Source organism: Littorina saxatilis, linkage group LG3, assembly GCF_037325665.1.
Source record: "Littorina saxatilis isolate snail1 linkage group LG3, US_GU_Lsax_2.0, whole genome shotgun sequence".
Classification (NCBI taxonomy): domain Eukaryota; kingdom Metazoa; phylum Mollusca; class Gastropoda; order Littorinimorpha; family Littorinidae; genus Littorina; species Littorina saxatilis.
In genome coordinates, this window is record NC_090247.1 from 51074407 (window position 1) to 51094296 (window position 19890).

General features: G+C 40.6%; 1 protein-coding gene and 1 long non-coding RNA gene across 3 annotated transcripts in view; one reads left to right on the forward strand and one right to left on the reverse strand.

Moving 5' to 3' along the window:
- LOC138962600 (intraflagellar transport protein 88 homolog) overlaps window positions 1-18986 on the forward strand; it is a 32943-nt gene extending 13957 nt beyond the window's left edge. For both annotated transcript variants that reach the window (XM_070334475.1, XM_070334474.1), the window contains exons 13-25: window positions 176-275; window positions 1726-1812; window positions 6894-6963; window positions 7309-7425; window positions 9412-9520; window positions 9976-10014; window positions 10155-10266; window positions 11115-11230; window positions 11778-11896; window positions 12525-12634; window positions 16748-16811; window positions 17518-17634; window positions 18270-18986. In XM_070334475.1, coding sequence (XP_070190576.1) covers window positions 176-275; window positions 1726-1812; window positions 6894-6963; window positions 7309-7425; window positions 9412-9520; window positions 9976-10014; window positions 10155-10266; window positions 11115-11230; window positions 11778-11896; window positions 12525-12634; window positions 16748-16811; window positions 17518-17634; window positions 18270-18394 — 1285 coding nt within the window. In that variant the 3' untranslated portion in view covers window positions 18395-18986. The remainder of the gene's footprint in view (window positions 1-175; window positions 276-1725; window positions 1813-6893; window positions 6964-7308; window positions 7426-9411; window positions 9521-9975; window positions 10015-10154; window positions 10267-11114; window positions 11231-11777; window positions 11897-12524; window positions 12635-16747; window positions 16812-17517; window positions 17635-18269) is intronic.
- Window positions 13727-16323, reverse strand: LOC138962601 (uncharacterized). The gene is made up of 3 exons (XR_011454561.1): window positions 15248-16323; window positions 14728-14902; window positions 13727-14372 (listed from the first exon to the last, which is right to left on the reverse strand). It is a non-coding gene; the product is annotated as an uncharacterized lncRNA (long non-coding RNA).
- Window positions 18987-19890: the final 904 nt, after the last annotated feature.

A 19890-nucleotide genomic window follows, 5' to 3' on the forward strand; every position in this document is an offset into this window, starting at 1 on the left:
AGCATTTCTCATGTTTTGAGTGTATAAGGTGCAAAACGTACCCATATGACATATTCTGTAGCTCCCATTGCTCAGTTTTGTAGCAAGATTGCAGTCGGGCTGCCACTGTTTAACACACACCTGTTGGAAACAGAAAGTGTGTGTCATAGGTATAAATCTGCTTTTCAATGTACAGGTGTATAGAGCAGGTGAAGAACTCTCAACACCTGGATCTGGCCAACGACCTGGAGATTGACAAAGCCATCATGTTCCTCAAGCTCAAAGACTTCCAACAGGTATTAATTTAATAAAAAAAAATAAAAAAAGGTATGTAAAACAAAGAAGAAAACCTCAGCAAGACTGGTAGAACTGTACCACTGATTAATTCAAGATATATACCTTCCCTGGTTCTCCAAACTGTGCGTCCCTGTGTCCTATACGCACTTCTTCTTCTTCTCTCCGTTGGGACCGGGTTTATTTGATAAACGTGAGTGGTCCCGCGTTGATGTCACTTGTCGATTCCGGATGCGGTGTGTGCCTCTTGGAAGCGGGATGACAATTTAAAAAAACCAGCACTGAGAAAGGGCAGGAACTGGATAGGTTGGGAGGCGTTTAAAACTATGTACAGGGGTTGAGGGATTAGGGGTTGCCCACTGGCGGCTGCAGGGGACTGCTACCGCGGAGACGTGAGCGGAACGACTCAAGGCTTGGGGCTGATGTCGTCGTCGTGGGAAGATGGTTCCAGTTGGAGATAGTCCGTGGGAAAAAGGTGTTGCATATGGCTTTATGGAAGTCCTGTTGCTGCCTCAGCCCATCTCCTCTTGTTCTTGCGTCGGAGCTATGGAGATAGTTCTTTTCGTCTATGCCGACCATCTTGTGCTTGATTTTGTACAGCATCATGAGGCGATTGTTTTGACAAAGCAACACAAGCCAGAAAAAACATACTTGAAATCATGGAGGGGGTCCCACAACCCACTAAGCCTGAAAAGAGTAACGGTAACAGGACACACTACATGTACATATCTGTTGTATCTATATGCGTACTGTGGGTACTGTTTTTAGAAACTTTCTGAAGGGGGTATACCAACGCAAATTTAAAGAGCTAATTAATCTAACCAATATGACCTTTTTTTTTGTGAAAGTCTCAGAGAACTTTTAAAAGTCCGCATTACATCGACATGAGCGCTTTATGGATCATGAATCTGCGAGAAATGTGCCTTCCGAAAGAAAAAAATATGAACTTCCTGGTCTTCGGACTCTAAAATTCCACTGAGGACCCTCTAAGGGGAGACCTACCTTTTGGACAAGCCAATTGAGTCTGAATATGGCAGGTGTCCTTTTATGACAGTTCCTTTCCAACCAAGATGATGGATAATGGGATAACAAAACATGTTTTTTTGGAAAGATGTCCTGTTGATAAGAAGAGCTTGACAGTGCAGTTAACCCTCTACCAGTAATTTAATTTCAGTAAGAGGACACCTCCTAAGTGAGAACACGTACTTTCTGTTTTCCACTTTACTGAAACACACCTGCCATGGAAGAACATCTTGCTATTTAGGAATACCGGTGTGTTTGTGTGTGTGTGCCATGTGTGTGGGTGTGTCTACATGTCTTTCTGTATGTTAGACCATGCCACTGTGTCTTTGTGCATGTGCATTAGTATTTGTATGATTTCTTTATAATTCTGTGCCAAGGATATCTTGATTTTAGCTCCATGTCTAAGATATTTGAATTTGTTTTTTCCAGGCCATTGAGACTTTGAAGTCATTTGAGAAGAAGGAATCCAAGGTTGCTAGCACTGCAGCAACAAATCTGTCTTTCCTCTACTATCTTGTAAGTCGCGGTTTGTGTGCCATGCGTTCTTTTTATGTGTGCTTTTCTGTTTTGCTTAGAACTATTTTTCCAGATAGACTCTCTATGTTAGACTATAGTTTATTTTAAAGAATTTACCATACATCTGTGGTAATTTCCCACTCTTTGTGGAATTCGAATTGTCTGCCTTTTCTTCTTACATTTTTGTGCTTCATAAAATACTGAATTAGGAACTTCAAAAATGTGTCAGGATTATATGTTTACTTTGTATAGTTTGCTTGCTTTTAAAAAAAATAGCAGATCTGATAAAGAACAGTTGCGCTTTTTTCATAAAGGCTTTTTCTTGCTTAAGCTGTTTTACATTTTGAGTTTGATATTCATGCATACTCTGTACATACTCAAACTTGCAGACTGCAGTCATAATATGAAGAAGTGCTCTTCAAAATTGTAGGGTGCATTTGGAATAGTTTAGAACTATTAGTCATCATTTATTTATCAAACTTTTACAGCAGACAGATTAGTTTTACTTGGTTAACAATCAATTGTCATAGAGCTAGCTTGCACCACAACATCTTTGCAATGAATTGTATGTGCAGCTATACAATGCAAAGCACTTCTTAATTTTTCTTGCTTTTCCTTTTTGCTTTTGAATACCTAATAGGTATTCATCTCATAAGCATTCATCTAAGATGAGAGAGAGCGAGGAAGATCTTAAACCTTTTGAGCCTACTCCTCAGAGCCTGATTTATCCTTCAGGTTTGTGGCGATCTTGCTGTATGTTATTTTGTGATGTCTATGTTGTCAATGTTGCACAGTGGAACCCGCCTTTTAAGACCTATTGGGCGGGGATGTAGCTCAGTCGGTAGCGCGCTGGATTTGTATCCAGTTGGCCGCTGTCAGCGTGAGTTCGTCCCCACGTTCGGCGAGAGATTTATTTCTCAGAGTCAACTTTGTGTGCAGACTCTCCTCGGTGTCCGAACACCCCCCCCCCGTGTGTACATGCGCAAGCACAAGACCAAGTGCGCACGAAAAAGATCCTGTAATCCATGTCAGAGTTCGGTGGGTTATTGAAACACGAAAATACCCAGCATGCTTCCTCCGAAAACGGCGTATGGCTGCCTAAATGGCGGGGTAAAAAACTGTCATACACGTAAAATTTCACTCGTGCAAAAAAACCACACGAGTGTACATGGGAGTTTCAGCCCACGAACACAGAAGAAGAAGAAGAAGAAGACCTTACAAAATCTGAGAAAATCAGGTCTTAAAAAGGAGGGGGTCTTAAGAATGGGGGTACAGTTACAGAGGTTATGAACAGAAAATCTGAAAAAGCAAGGTCTTAAAATGGAGGGGGTTCCTCTGTATATTTATCAAAGGTGAAAGTGTTTGTACTTTCTATATACACAGGGAATTCAAGTTCCAGCCTGCCATTTGTGTTGCAAAAATTAAGGAGTCTGAATTTTATTTGTGTTTGAAAAATTAAGCAGAATTTCATTTGCTTTTTCCAGTATCTTATGTGTAGCAAGTTTTTTTGTTTTGTTTTATTTACATCCTGAAGTCAGTAGAATAGGAAAACAATATATCTAAACTGTAGATGAGAAGAGAATGTTTTTTCATGTGTATCAAACTTAATGTTTTTAAGTAGTGTTACTTCAGGTCTTCTTTTGGAATATTATGAACAGAATCCTCCTTGGAAGCAAAAGGTATGGTATAGTAGAAACTCTTCCAGTAATTCTCTCGATCTGTGTTCATGTTACATTTGTAAGCATATCGGTGTGTTGACTGTATGCTTGTTTGGGAGTGGGTGGACCTGGGCTCTTTTTGCTGGATGTTCATTTGTTTTTGTTTGTTTACACATAGTTATTTGGACTATAACAATTATTTTGTGTTGCTTTTGGACAAGAGAGTGTAGATAATGTTGTAAAATATATATATTTGCTCATGATATTCTCTTGGGTAATGAACTCATGTTTGTCAGATGGCAAGACATGCAGTACAGTGGGTAATGAACTCATGTTTGTCAGATGGCAAGACATGCAGTACAGTGGGTAATGAACTCATGTTTGTCAGATGGCAAGACATGCAGTACAGTGGGTAATGAACTCATGTTTGTCAGATGGCAAGACATGCAGTACAGTGGGTAATGAACTCATGTTTGTCAGATGGCAAGACATGCAGTACAGTGTGTAATGAACTCATGTTTGTCAGATGGCAAGACATGCAGTACAGTGGGTAATGAACTCATGTTAAATGTCAGATGGCAAGACATGCAGTACAGCGGGCAATGAACTCATGTTAAATGTCAGATGGCAAGACATGCAGTACAGTGGGTAATGAACTCATGTTTGTCAGATGGCAAGACATGCAGTACAGTGGGTAATGAACTCATGTTTGTCAGATGGCAAGACATGCAGTACAGTGGGTAATGAACTCATGTTTGTCAGATGGCAAGACATGCAGTACAGCGGGCAATGAACTCATGTTAAATGTCAGATGGCAAGACATGCGGTACAGTGGGTAATGAACTCATGTTTGTCAGATGGCAAGACATGCAGTACAGTGGGTAATGAACTCATGTTTGTCAGATGGCAAGACATGCAGTACAGTGGGTAATGAACTCATGTTTGTCAGATGGCAAGACATGCAGTACAGTGGGTAATGAACTCATGTTTGTCAGATGGCAAGACATGCAGTACAGTGGGTAATGAACTCATGTTTGTCAGATAGCAAGACATGCAGTACAGTGGGTAATGAACTCATGTTTGTCAGATGGCAAGACATGCAGTACAGTGGGTAATGAACTCATGTTTGTCAGATGGCAAGACATGCAGTACAGTGGGTAATGAACTCATGTTTGTCAGATGGCAAGACATGCAGTACAGTGGGTAATGAACTCATGTTTGTCAGATGGCAAGACATGCAGTACAGTGGGTAATGAACTCATGTTTGTCAGATGGCAAGACATGCAGTACAGTGGATAATGAACTCATGTTTGTCAGATGGCAAGACATGCAGTACAGTGGGTAATGAACTCATATGTTTGTCAGATGGCAAGACATGCAGTACAGTGGGTAATGAACTCATGTTTGTCAGATGGCAAGACATGCAGTACAGTGGGTAATGAACTCATGTTTGTCAGATGGCAAGACATGCAGTACAGTGGGTAATGAAGTCATGTTTGTCAGATGGCAAGACATGCAGTACAGTGTGTAATGAACTCATGTTTGTCAGATGGCAAGACATGCAGTACAGTGGGTAATGAACTCATGTTTGTCAGATGGCAAGACATGCAGTACAGTGGGTAATGAACTCATGTTTGTCAGATGGCAAGACATGCAGTACAGTGGGTAATGAACTCATGTTTGTCAGATGGCAAGACATGCAGTACAGTGGGTAATGAACTCATGATTGTCAGATAGCAAGACATGCAGTACAGTGGGTAATGAACTCATGTTTGTCAGATGGCAAGACACGCAGTACAGTGGGTAATGAACTCATGTTTGTCAGATGGCAAGACATGCAGTATAGTAGGTAATGAACTCATGTTTGTCAGATGGCAAGACATGCAGTACAGTGGGTAATGAACTCATGTTTGTCAGATGGCAAGACATGCAGTACAGTGGGTAATGAACTCATGTTTGTCAGATGGCAAGACATGCAGTACAGTGGGTAATGAACTCATGTTTGTCAGATGGCAAGACATGCAGTACAGTGGGTAATGAACTCATGTTTGTCAGATGGCAAGACATGCAGTACAGTGGAACCTCGAGATCTCTATTAGGCCCCCCCCAAAAAAAGGTGTGGTTACGGTAACATAGCCAAAAAAAATAGGGTAGGTAGGTAGGCAATCACTTTTTTTTTTTTAAACTTTTTTTTCTAATGTGTACAAATTAAACCTACTTGACAGGGAAATAAGTGTGCGACACGGGTGCTTTCGCTTTCATTGCGTTTTTTGCACTCGTTTTTTGTTTTTTTTGTTTTTTGTTTTTTTTGTTTTTTGTTTTTGACAAATGTAATAAAAAGTTATAGGATCGGCCCCTAAAAATAGGGTAGGTCGGGTTACCGTAACCACACCTATTTTTTTTTAGGCCTTAAGACCCTCAATTTTAAGACACCCCCCCCCCCCCCTCTCCTATAATTAAAGATCTCATTTTCTCAGACGTTTTCTTCATAGCGTCACAGAATTTATACCTCCATTGTAAGTCTAAAACTCCCTCTTTATTAAGAACTATGTTTCTCTGATTTGAGGAGGTCAGAGGTACATGTACCACTGTACTTTGCAGATTTCAGAACATATAAGGTGATGATTAGGCCTTCACATTTCAGGGCAATTTTTTTTAAATCCCCTTTTTTTGTGATGTAGTCCTTCTTGAGGTTTATCTTGGATTGACAATGGAAGAAAAGAGAATTTATTCAACATTCCTTTGTCTTAGTAGTCTAGCGTAATCTTTTATCATGATATTGTTCAGTTTTTTTATTGACCCAATTTGGTAGTACATGTACTGTATTTTCTTTGATCTGTTAAACAAAGGGACATAAGCGCACAAAATGCACATGACATGTGCAATAAAAGTAGGGGGGAGTTATGCAGAACCAATCTCCTGGCACCTGAGAGAATAACACAAGCACTTAAATGAACGAGCGACTTATATTCTCTTTTTGCACATGGCATATGCATTTAAAGTGCTAACCGCAACACGGTGGCCTAGTGGTAAGGCGTCCGCCCAGTGAGCGGGAGGTCGTGGGTTCGAACCCCGGCCGGGTCATACCTAAGACTTTAAAATTGGCAATCTAGTGGCTGCTCCGCCTGGCGTCTGGCATTATGGGGTTAGTGCTAGGACTGCTTGGTCCGGTGTCAGAATAATGTGACTGGGTGAGACATGAAGCCTGTGCTGCGACTTCTGTCTTGTGTGTGGTGCACGTTATATGTCAAAGCAGCACCGCCCTGATATGGCCCTTCGTGGTCGGCTGGGCGTTAAGCAAACAAACAAACAAAAATGTAAAGTGCTTATGTCCCTTTGTTTCTCAGATGTGAGAATAGCGTTGCCTCATTTGTTGAACATTCTCTGGATCTTCTTTGATTAATGTGTATGTTCATTGACCAGGAGGCTGATTATGCACAAGCAGACAAATATGCTGAGGTTGCCATGACAGCGGACAGATACAACCCTTCAGGTTGGTGAATGTGGATATTGGTGAATTTCATGAAAGCGTGCATGTGTTTTTGACTGAATCAGATTATGATTGTGGGATTGTTTTGATCTGACTAAAGGTAATGTGTCATTTGATTTGAGTAAGTTTAGAGTGTAGTTGAGTTTGCAGTGAAGTTAAATCAGATACACTGATCTTCAACTTACTGAGACTCGCCGGTGCTTTTTTCATCTCACCGGAGTGTAAATTAGTGTGTCAAGAAAGATCCAGACAGGATGTGCACAAGCAAACTGGACTGGCTTAAAAGTAGGGTGCTAACTTATTATTATCAATTATTTATTTACCTCCTTACTTTTTCCCCATCTTTAGCTCTTGTGAACAAAGGCAACGTTCTGTTTGCTTACGAGGACTATGAAAAGGCGCGAGAGTTCTTCAAGGAAGCGCTGTCCAATGATTCTTCGTGCGTTGAAGCTCTGTACAACTTGGGTGAGCACTTTTTGTTGTTGTTTTATGTTTTTGTTTTGTTAACCCCTTCACTGCCACAGTATAACAGCATTATCCGAACGGTCTATGGGAAAGAACTGTGTTTAGAACCCCTACAAGTACTTGGACAGTGGTTACCTCCCATTTAGTTTTCAGAAATGTCCTGAAATGTTGTTGACACAAATCCCACGTATGAGATACGGTTATGGGCGTAGGACAAACCGAAAATGACCACGTATTACATACGGGGTGGGCAGTGAAGGGGTTAAACATGAGCGTTTGCAGTTCACAATAACCAGTTTTAATTCCTTTGAGGGCTTGATATGAAAGATTCTTCTTGTTGTAGAACGTAGAAAAGGTAATACATAGCATTTTGCATTTTGTGCCATTGCCACAAGAGGCAGAAAAGAAACCCTGGTTCTTGGGTCGAATCTAACAATACAAGCAAATACAGTACTACAATTATTAATGTTGAACAGGTGTATTCAACACTTCAAGTTCATTGAGTCAACTGACGGTGATGATGCTGACAATACATTTCATCTTATCTTATTCAATTTATACTGACTGCTTTTTTGTGTACAATTGGTTACTACAGCAGTCCCTGCAATGTACGGTCCCGGCGTGAGCGGACATACATGTACGGACACATTTGCTCGGCACGGAGTGTTTTCCTTCTATATTTGCCCCCCCTTAAACGGACACCTGCAAAACGTGGACGCGGACACTCATTTTCGGTCCCAACAGCAGGTCATACCTCCAATGTACGGACAGACCATCGTCAAATTTTCACCACAACAAAATCGATAACAGAGCAGTCCGGCTCTTGGTACAAAGATCACAGCCGCAATGGCGTGACGACAGTCACTGGTAACTTGAGTGCACCTGTACCCATCAGGAGGGGGGGGGGGGGGGGGTAGTTTTGGTCAGGAGTGGAGTACATGCGAAGATGCCAACATGAAACTGCACTGTGCTCTTTATTCATGTCTGTTGGACGTAAACAACAGAAACCACAGTCGATGAAGGTCCTGAGCGAAAGAGAGTGAAAAACCGGCCACAGTTCTCAGCATCGTGTGTCTGTGTGTAACCTCTTTCATTGACAAGATACTCCTGTTTCCCCTCAGCCTCGACCAGTGAGTCGGTTGCCTAATCTGTGAACCCTTCAGTTGTCTTGCTTTGTCAAAAGTTAGGACACAGTCAACTGGTTTTGCTCTGAGTGAACAGTTGGAGCTGACCTACCTCTCTGGCCACAGCCCCAAACAGTACATGGCTGGAGGGAGTGAGAGAGAGAGGGAGGGAGGGGGGGGGGGTGGAGGGGTAGCTGGCTAAACTCGGTGGGGTGTCCGGTGTCACTGCATGTCAGCAGGAAGAGCATTGGAGAGAAATAGAGAGGTGTACTCTTCCACACAATTTCCAAGCATCAGTTGTCACGGCTTGGGGTAGGCATTTAGTGAGGGAGAGTGAGAGCTGTGTTATGTACAGTGTATTTCCGACTGAAGAGTGAAAAGTCACTGCCATGCCACATGATCGGCATGCAGTCAATAAAGCCAGACAAGATGAAAATAAATTACATGATTATGACATGCAGCTCTATCTGCTGCTATTTATTCAAACTGGTCTTCAAGCTTATTCTTGCAAAGCATCTGCACACGCTCCTCTGTGCTGTGTTTGTGTGGCTGCGTTCGTATGTCAGTGCATGGTGAGTGTGTTCACTGCCTTGAGAATTTATTTTATCTCTTCTTTTCAACACTTTTCATACAAATCATTTTTACAGAACGTTTAAAGAAGTATTAGGAGTTTATTGTTTAGCAGCCACAAGAAATGATTAGCATAGACTCAATGCTGTTGTTTGTGTGTCTCTGTGTGTGTATGGGGGAGGGGGTGGTGTGGTCACCCCTCCCGTGACCGGACACCTGCAATGTACGGACAGTTTTGCTATGGCCCAAGGGTGTCCGTTCATGAGAGGGACTGCTGTAATGTGTCATACAGGTCTGACGAACAAGAGACTCAAAAGGCTGGAAGATGCTCTGGATGCGTTCTACAAACTGCACGCCATTCTGCGCAACAGTCCTCAAGTCATGTACCAAGTTGCAGATATGTATCCTTCAAAAAATGTATTTTAAATTCTTGCAGTGCCTTTGTGAGTTTTAAAATCTTTGTTTTTTTAATTATTCGTGGGAAGATAATTGTTATGAGTTTACTTGTGAATTTTTCATTGAAATTTGATCCTCGTTTTTTAGAATGTGTGTGTGCGTGTGTGTGTGTGTGTGTGTGTGTGTGTGTGTGTGTGTGTGTGTTTATCTGTGTGTGTGTCTCACAGTCTTTGTGTGTGTGAGTGTTTTTCTGTATGTATGGTCATGTGTCTGTGTGTCTATGTATTGAAAAATAAATTTGAAGAAAAGCATTGGTAGTTGAAAGACAATGATGCTATGTGTATCTGACTAAGGCATAAGGATATAGGAATGCATGCTTTTCCAAAGGAATATAGGTTGATATTAGTAGGTGGACTGTACAGTTGTGTTTTAAGGATTTCTTCCTTCATTTTTGAATCAGTCATGATCAGCTTGGTGAAACAGCTCAAGCCAGTGAATGGTAAGTACTGAGAGAAAAGGGGGAAGTCTTAAATTGGGGGGTCTTACGAGGGGGATTCCAAATTGCCTTAGCTTTTTAGGAGAGGGAGAGCTGTATCCTTTATTTTACAACAGGTTCAAACTATGTTACATGTGTTTCAGGTTCATGCAGGTGATTGGAGTCATGCCGTCAGACCCCAGTGTGCTGGCCAGACTGGGAGAGCTGTATGACAATGAGGGCGACAAGTCACAGGCTTTCCAGTACTACTACGATGTTAGTAGACAAATGCAGTTTTGATCGCTGCTTCTTAGATTTTCTACTGGGCGGTTGTGTGTGTGTGTGTGTGTGTGTGTGTGTGTGTGTTTGTCTGTGTGTTTGTCTGTGTGTGTGTGTCTGCATCTGTGTGTGAAGTTCATGGCAACAGTTGATGAGGAGTTAATATGCCTGACATTTTTAAATGTGTCCAATGTTGAATGTTAATGTTCAATGCATTATGTTTAGTGCCATGATGTTACTGCTTGGGGGTGAAAACTGCTATAGAATAACATTTTATAATAATTATTAGTTTTTCCAAGAGATAGTTTTTGAAAGGTTACTTCATCAAAGTCAAGCTTTTTTGTTTAACTCATTGTCTCCCAGGTACGGATATATCCGTACCCACTCATATGGCTCTATATGACCAGGTACGATCAATATCCGCTCAGACTGTTAGCTTCAGTCGCTTCCTGTAACGTCCATCTAACGCCTGCATTCCAGCTTGTTGATACACAGTTCTACACAGTTACTACAATTCTGAGTGACCTGCTGCTGCACAGCTGTTCTCAGCTAAAAAAAACTTGGTCAACATAGGTGGGATAGAAAGTGTTAAGAGGGCTCCTCTTTTTGGTTGCATTGTGGAGTGGAGTCTCCCTGAAATTCAAAAGTCTTGACTTTTAAAAACTGCTTTATTTTTGTGCAATGCTGTGCATAAATACACTGTTTTGTGGTGCCCCACTGCTTCTAATGTTGTCAATACAAATGTTAGTGTATTTGCCCCGAAACACTGTTTTATGTTACTAAATTTGTACTGTTGCCTTTCTGTTAAAAGTTGTGTATTTACATACTGTTTTATCTGGTTTCAGTCCAATAGATACTTGCCATCCAACATCCCTGTCCTGGAGTGGCTTGGAGCTTACTACGTTGACTCTCAGTTTTGTGAGAAAGCCATCCCCTTTTTTGAGCAAGGAGCTTTAGTACAGTGAGTGTCTTTGTTGATTTCAGCCACAAGTGATTGTTCATCAGAGCCTTTTTTAACTGAGCCCGAAATTGGCTTCGCGAAGATTTTTTTTCATGAAAATTCAGTGCCAAGACTTCAATGCCGCAAGATTAGTAAAGTTAAGACTTCGCAAAGTCAACTTCGCTTAAGTAATATCAGGCTTTAGCCTTCTTACTATTTATTTGTACTTTAAAAAAAACAAAAACATTTTGATATTTTGTCAATGCACAGAAAAAGGCATACCTTTCCATATTATGTTTTTTCAAATATTTTATAATCTCTTGAAAATGTGAATACACTTATAGCCACAGCTATGAATGCACCACAACAAAAGGTAAAAAGTGGAGGTGAGAAAGCAGGAGCAAATGAACAAACACAACTGCATGTTATATTGTTAACATCCCGACCCCTGAAAGAAATAACACCTGAAGGACTTGTTAAAGTAGATACTCTTACGGTAATTATAGCAGACTTCTCCATTATGTGTCTTTTGGATCATAAGAATATTTCTGTTATTTTGCCGTTCCAGACCAACCCAGGTGAAGTGGCACCTGATGATGGCGAGTTGTTACCGACGCAGTGGCAACTACCACAAGGCTCTGGACACCTACAGAGACATCCACAGAAAGTTCCCTGAAAATGTGGAATGTGAGCGTTTTGCTGTCTGTTCTTCTGTGGTTTTTGTTATCATGGTTTTTTGGGGGGCGTTTTTGTATGTTTCTTCATTCCTTATTAATTAGATAGGTAGAGAGAGAGAGAGATGAGAGATGAGAGAGGGACAGAGAAAGATAGAGACGACTAAGATAACATAAATCTGTATTTAATCAGTGTGATAGAATAAACAGTCTTTATACATTTTTGAATCCAGCTTTCGCCCTTAAGAGGAGAGAGTGAGAGAGACAGACAGACAGAGAGACAGACAGAGCGAGAGATTATGTTGCTGGAATGTCCTGGTCAGTGTTTTTGTTGTGGACTGTGATGGTTGTGTTTTGTGTTAAAAACTGATGCTATGTTTGGAGATCAAGCTAAGATTTAGATTATTATGAAGTCTTATATCGCGCGCGTATCTCCAGACTCGGACTCAAGGCGCAGGGATCTATTTATGCCGTGTGAGATGGATTTTTTTACACAATACATCACGCATTCACATCGACCAGCAGATCGCAGCCATTTCGGCGCATATCCTACTTTTCACGGCCTATTATTCCAAGTCACACGGGTATTTTGGTGGACATTTTTTATCTATGCCTATACAATTAGATGATTTTTGATGCAGGCCTGAAGTTCCTGGTGCGCCTCAGCACAGATCTGGGTCTGAAGGATGCACAGGACTATGCAAACAAGCTGAAGAAAGCAGAGAAAAACAAAGAACTGCGGGAACAGCAGGTATATATATGTGGCCATTTCTGCGAAAAGGGACCTTGTTGACAAATTTATCGATTTTGAGTTTTGGATTTTATTTGACAGACTGTTATATTTAGAACGTGATGTGAGAATTTCAGACCTTAAAATTTATTTTTCACGGAGTTATGACCCTTTTTTGGAGATACCCCCAAAATGACTTAAAATGGCCAAACTTTTAAAAACAAACTTTTGCCGGGAAATAGTAAGTTCAAGCATCTGCCGTTATTACTTGTATGGTTTTAGGTCAAAATAATGTTTCATTCCAGAGTTATTGCCCTTTTTGTAACGTTACCCTAATTTTTACTTTTTCGTGTTTTTCTATCATTCTCTCCTCCCATGCAGAAGAAACAAGTCGCGTAAGGCGAAATTACTACATTTAGTCAAGCTGTGGAACTCACAGAATGAAACTGAACGCACTGCATTTTTTTCACAATCACCGTAGTCCGCCGCTAGTGCAAAAGGCAGTGAAAGTGACGAGCCTGTTCAGCGCGGTAGCGGTTGCGCTGTGCTGCATAGCACACTTTACTGTACCTCTCTTCGTTTTAACTTTCTGAGCGTGTTTTTAATCCAAACATATCATATCTATATGTTTTTGGAATCAGGAACCAACAAGGAATAAGATGAAATTGTTTTTAAAACGATTTCGTAAATTTAATTTTAATCATAATTTTTATATTTTTAATTTTCAGAGCTTGATTTTAATCCGAATATAACATATTTATATGTTTTTGGAATCAGAACATGATGAAGAATAACAAAAAAGTAATTTTGAATCGTTTTATAAAAAAATATTTTTAATTACAATTTTCAGATTTTTAATGACCAAAGTCATAAATTAATTTTTAAGCCTCCATGCTGAAATGCAATACTGAAGTCCGGCCTTCGTCGAAGATTGCTTGGCCAAAATTTCAATCAATTTGATTGAAAAATGAAGGTGTGACAGTGCCGCCTCAACTTTTACAAAAAGCCGGATATGACGTCATAAAAGACATTTATCGAAATAAAAAATAAAAAATCTGGGGATTTTATACCCAGGAACTCTCATGTAAAATTTCATAAAGATCGGTCCAGTAGTTTAGTCTGAATCGCTCTACACACACACACGCACAGACACACACACACACATACACCACGACCCTCGTCTCGATTCCCCCTCTATGTTAAAACATTTAATCAAAACTTGACTAAATGTAAAAACAATCAGCCATATGATTTTTTTCTCGAATATTTCTTCTTCTTTCATACTACCTCTCCCCCCTCCATGTTCTATTCTTTCTTCACCGACACACATACAAACACAAACTATTTGAGGCTGTCTGCTGAAAACAATACACACACAAGTTGTGGTACTTCTAAATTTCATAACAAGGATTAATTGTTCAGTTTCCTTGGTAAATACAGCTTCCAGTTGTAGAAAGTAACACATGGTGCTGTGTGTCCTTGCACACGTGGGTCTGTCAGTCTGTCCATCACTTCACTGAATTGAAAATGTCATCCGTGCACTCTGCTATCGAACGTCTCCCTTTACTTTCAACAAACTGAAATGCCAATCAGGGTCGAACTTGATGTGGCCGACGATCAAGACATTTTCAAAATGGATTTGTGCTGTTCATTCACACACAAAACTGCATGCCTAAGTATTGATGCACCATGCCGAAGACTGAAGTTGCTACCCTCCTCTGTACCCCTGCCTCATTCGCAAGGTAGACGATTTGCTTCTCTGAAACAAAGGCAACCACAGAGTTGATCAACATATTATTTACTAACCACTATTTGCACAGCTCAAGTCTGGTTTTGGGTACCTGTCCACTTGCCATTTCTAAGCTGGTATGGTATGGTGACATTATCGAAAATGTAGTGTGTGCGTGTGTGTGTGTGTGTGTGCGTGTGTGTGTGCGTGTGCGTGTGTGTGTGTGTGTGTATGTGTGTGTGTCTGTGTCTGTGTGTGTGTGTGTCTGTGTGTGTGCTTCTTTGTTGGAGAAAACAGCACATAAACACAAATATAACTGTATTGCTCCCCCCCCCCTTTTTTTTTTAAAGGACTGACAAATTGTTAAGTATTAATATGTCTTTACCTACTGAGCAAAGTCCCAAGGGTAAACCATGCTGATTTCCTTGGAACTGGAACCGGCTGGACATTGCTGTTGCCCCATTCTGTCGAACACCTGCTTTGTGGCCAGGCACTTCTGTCTTTTGTTGTTGCACTGTCCGGTGAATTGCTGGACTTGTTTGCTGTTCCACGCCTGCAAACTGAGAGAAAGAGAGTAACATTGGTTGAATAAAAAAAAGAGGAATTTAAAAACATACTACACGTACACACATACCACCACCACCATTATCATCATCATCATCATCATCATCATCAAAATCATCATTGTCATTATCATCTCTCTCCCTCTATCTACCCCTCTTTCTCTCTCTCTCTCTCTCTCTCTCTCTCTCTCACACACACACACACACACACACACACACACACACACACACACACACACACACATACAAAAACCCTCACACAACACACACACACACACAAGCTGCGCGCGCGCACACACACACACACACAAAACACACACTGCAGTCTATATGGTAACTTACCTGAAATTGTAGCCTGTCATAGATCTAAGTGGAGACAGCAAACGGTAAGAGCAACAGGTTCTCATTTACGATGTCCGGGCATTCAAACGATCAGGAAGAGGAAGACCTTGCTTCGCAATAGGCCTATGCTCTTGGAGAACTCTTTAACCGATTAGTAGTGTGCGTTGTCATCATGAACGTTTACAACACCATCGTGATCAAAGTAGATCTGCTTCGACTTCGGAGTCACAAAATAATGTCCGGGCGAAGTGCAACAAAATAATTCTGAATTAACAGCATTGACCTCGTCAACAAAATCGTTGTCTTATCCCAAAGCGACTTCTGTCAGCAGAACATTCCGTGTTCAACTGAGAAGACTGACTTGCCCTTCCACTATCAGAATTCACAGCTGCAAAGAACAGAATGCCCCAGTCAGTAACCACTGATCTAAATATCAGTAACTTTAGCAAGGGAAGCAACTAAAGATGTAAACGGGGAGTAACTGTTCTTCATCGGGCAACTGCGTTTGTCGTCTGCTTTTTCGTACAGTGCTACGGTCGCGTGAAAGTCAGATCTACCTGAACTATGCGTATAGATCCGTCTAGTGAAATGTAGCTGTGTGATGATTTGGCTACATCACTTTGCTGAATGTGCTTCCAGATGAAAGTTTATATTAAGCTTACTGTCAAACATTAAAAAAAAAGTAGGTAAGTTGTTTTAACTTGACCAAAACTAGCGACGAAAAAATGTTTTTCGAAGCACAACAAAACACTCTGTCGCCATTTTCGGCATCATCGCAGTCAACTTGTCATCGGTTCGATGTGTTTTTCCTGAGGAGGAATGAACATAAACATTTTTAGAAGTTTGTAATGTTGATCCCAAGACTATTTTCCATTACTTTAAATTGCTGTTGATTGTACTATCGCTGATAATTCATTGAACATTTTAGAAATTCAACTTGAAGTGGACATCAGTCAGCACAGCAAAGTTTGTTTACATTTTGCTCTAACTTTGACCCCGCGTTTCTCCAATCAGAGGCTTAGATCAACAGGGTCCCTTTTCGCAGAAATGGCCACATATAAGCATTTGTCTCTCCATTTCTTTATTTCTTTTTTGGTATAGTCAGTCGGTATGTGTATATAATGCACATATAAAATGTTATTGGGACTGTTGTCATGGCAAAAATTTAAAAGGAAAAGGTCAAGGACATTTGATTGAATATCTGAACCCGGAATGTTCCAGGGTACCAAAACATAGATGAATTTGCTGAGAAGAACAAAGATTATAATTAAGACGCTGTGTTGTAGAACACTGCCTGACACAAAAAGGCATGCACACGTGCATACTGAGAGTGAGGAAGCGGTCTCAGTCATTTTCATGCCCTTTAGTACCTTGACTTCCTGACTCTCAACCAAATGCCCTGGACCATGCAGTACTTGAAATTATGGGTCAGGGTGTACTTTCATCGACTTCAAGACACAGAGAATGAATACTAACTGTCATGCTAATTGATTATTTCAGAGGGCCAGCAGTGCGGGTCGCAGGAACAGTCTGCGAGCACGTCGAACTAGTAGCGCTGGCAGTGGTGAGCTTTTTATTTTCTGTTTGTTTTATTTACAATACCTGTGTCAATGTAAGGGCAAGTGGATTACTGTTTTGATCTGCTCTGTTGCTTTGTCATGAACACCACAGTAAACAGACCAGTAATATGAGAACAACAGACAACAAGAGTCGCACTACCCAGGTGTGTGTGGGTTTAGGTGAAATGAGTATTCTGCACTTTTAACTGCAACAAAAACAACAACAGAGAAATGTGAACTGTGAAGAAAAGTTGAGTCAAGTCAATTGAGCTTTGTTTTCTGGACCATGGTCGAGAAATTTCAGTTGTGAGTTGTGTAAAACATTAACTAAAGCATGACAAGAAGTGACATAACAACACTAAAAAACTATAATGTAGACAATATCTCAAGCACACATGCATCTTTTAAATAATAGACTAGTGTGTTCAGAAATAACTCATGTGCTGTGGAACTGTTAATTGTGCTCCTTGAAAATGAGGCAAATATTTTGATTGATGAGTATGTTGTCTGTTGAGTCAGAGGATTGTGAGCATGACAGTGAAAAGTGAGGTCCAAAGTGCGTTTTATACAGTGCATGCTTGATACAAAGCCTTTTCTTATTTGCCTCATTTTCAAGGGGAGCAACTCTCCCATTGCCCATGGAAAAAATGGACAGAGTGATTAAAAAAAACCCATCTAGCAACATTTCTTTAATTGGTTGTAATTTTCCAGATCGTGAAGGCAGCGCAGGAAAGGTGCGAAAGGGAGCAGACAGGGATGAACGCAAGAAATCCATCTTGGATGAAAAAGATGGAAAACCGTTCCAAGCGAGCCACAAAGATAACGTGGGTAAGTATGTGTGGAAACCACTGAAACTGATGCATGGAAACTTCTAAGTCAATGGTAATTTTTGAACACATTGTGAGTAAGCTTTGAGTGCTTGGCTTGACTACTGTTTTGGTTGTTCACAGTTTTTTTTTAAGGAACCTGATAAATTATAGAAAATATAAATAATAAAAAAATAAAAAAATCTGGCACTTAAAAAATAGTACGAAAAAAAGACAGACATGCAGACAGACAGGCAGGCCAACATACAAGCAGGCAGGCAGACATGATCACTAAAATCAATTCATGTGTATGTTAACGGTTGACCATGCTTTACTGCATTCTTCAAAAAAGAAGTCAATAAGATTTGTTATGGTCAGGGCATTAATTGTTCTGACTGCATACACACATTTTTCAGACACCACATTAGAACCTTTTACAGAAGCTATTTGATGTCGGTTCTCAAAATGTTATGCAGAAACCTCACAGATGTAAATAACTTTTTGATTGCACATGCTGTACCATGCCTCACAATTACCTAAAACCGGAGCCGATCTTTGGTTACACACCGAAGATTTAGGCATCTGTTAGGCATGGTAAGTATACTTATAAGATTTAGGAAAACATCTCAATTTCTTTTTGGGGGGTTTGTATTCCAGATGCATCATACAGTGACCCACTGGGTCCTCAGAGGGAGCGTCCCAAAACAGCATCACGTCGCAAAGATCCCCACGAGGATGAGTTCGGAGATGAGGAGTTGGGAGAGGATTTGCTGCCTGAGTAAAATTACTACTGTGATGGATGACAATAGACGATGTTCAGAAATAACTCTGTCGGGATTGTATTAGTGGGACAAATAAATTAAGCCACATGAGCTCCTTGTCCACGTGTTTCCAACACACCCCTCGCTTGTGATTGGCTCGTGAGATGATTGTCCACGTAATAGCAAGGGCATTCACTCTTTCACAACTCATACAAACCCGACAGAGTTATTTTTGGAATTCATCTATTGTTTCTACTTAGATAACATGGCAAAGTTGCTACAAAGACATTTTTTGTGAATATATCACCGGAATAGAATTGTCACTGTGCTGCATGAACATAGCTTTCAAGATCACACAGAAGAATGACTACAAAATTCTGTGTTCTGAATATTAGATTTTTTTTACTGTGCAACTTGTAGTTACTTGCTTCCAATGATCTCATGAGAAAATTGTGACAAACTTCTTCTTCTTCTTCTTCAGCTTTCCAGAATTTTCTGGTTACGTGTGAGCTCGTTTGCCCATTTGGGTTCCTCACACTATACTCTGAGAGCATAGTCAGCTCACTCCGCTTTCGTTGAGTAGGCATGCTGGGTATTTTCGTGTTTCCATAACCCACCGAACTCCGACATGGATAACAGGATCTTTTCCGTGCGCACTTGGTCTTGTGCTTGCGTGTACACACGAAGGGGGTTAAGTCACAAGCAGGTCTGCACATAAGTTGACCTGGGAGATCGGAAAAATCTCCACTCTTAACCCACCAGGCGGCAGCGACCGGGATTCGAACTCATGACCTCCCGATTAGGAGGCCGACGTCTTACCACCAGGCCACTGCGCCCGTCTGACAAACATAGTTGTGAACATAGATTTTACTGTAACTACCTGACAGTTTCTTTTCTTCTTCTGCGTTCATGGGCTGAAACTCCCACTTACACTCGTGTTTTTTGCTCGAGTGGGTTTTTACGTGTATGACCGTTTATACCCCGGCATTTAGGCAGCCATACGCAGAGCAGTTTCTATTGAATTATCTCTCTTTTTTGTGTGTGTGTTTTTTTATGTATAAAATTTTGTTTGTGCATAATATTATTGTGCCAAAGACCTTGTTGTAAAAGTGTATATTTTGTTCTCTTTGTTTTGAGGTTAGCTACCCTCTACTTTCGTTTGAATTTTTGATAGCATGTTGAAGTGCCAAACATAGTTTAATTGTGAAAATCTGTACTGCTTATTGCAGTGGTGTTTTTTTTAAATTTTGTTTTTAGATACATTTTATATAGGTGTCCATGTTGAAGGGGTCTATGTTGATGAGTTAGTTTTTGTAGTGCATTTTTGTTTTCTTAAAAGAGGTTCTATACAGTTATACATTTATACAAAAATGCTATTGTTTTAGTTACTTCCATGTACACAATTAACAGTTAAACTGTTCTTTGCACGGGAACTTCTTCTTCTTCTTCTGCGTTCGTGGGCTGAAACTCCCACGTACACTCGTGTTTTTTGCACGAGTGGAATTTTACGTGTATGA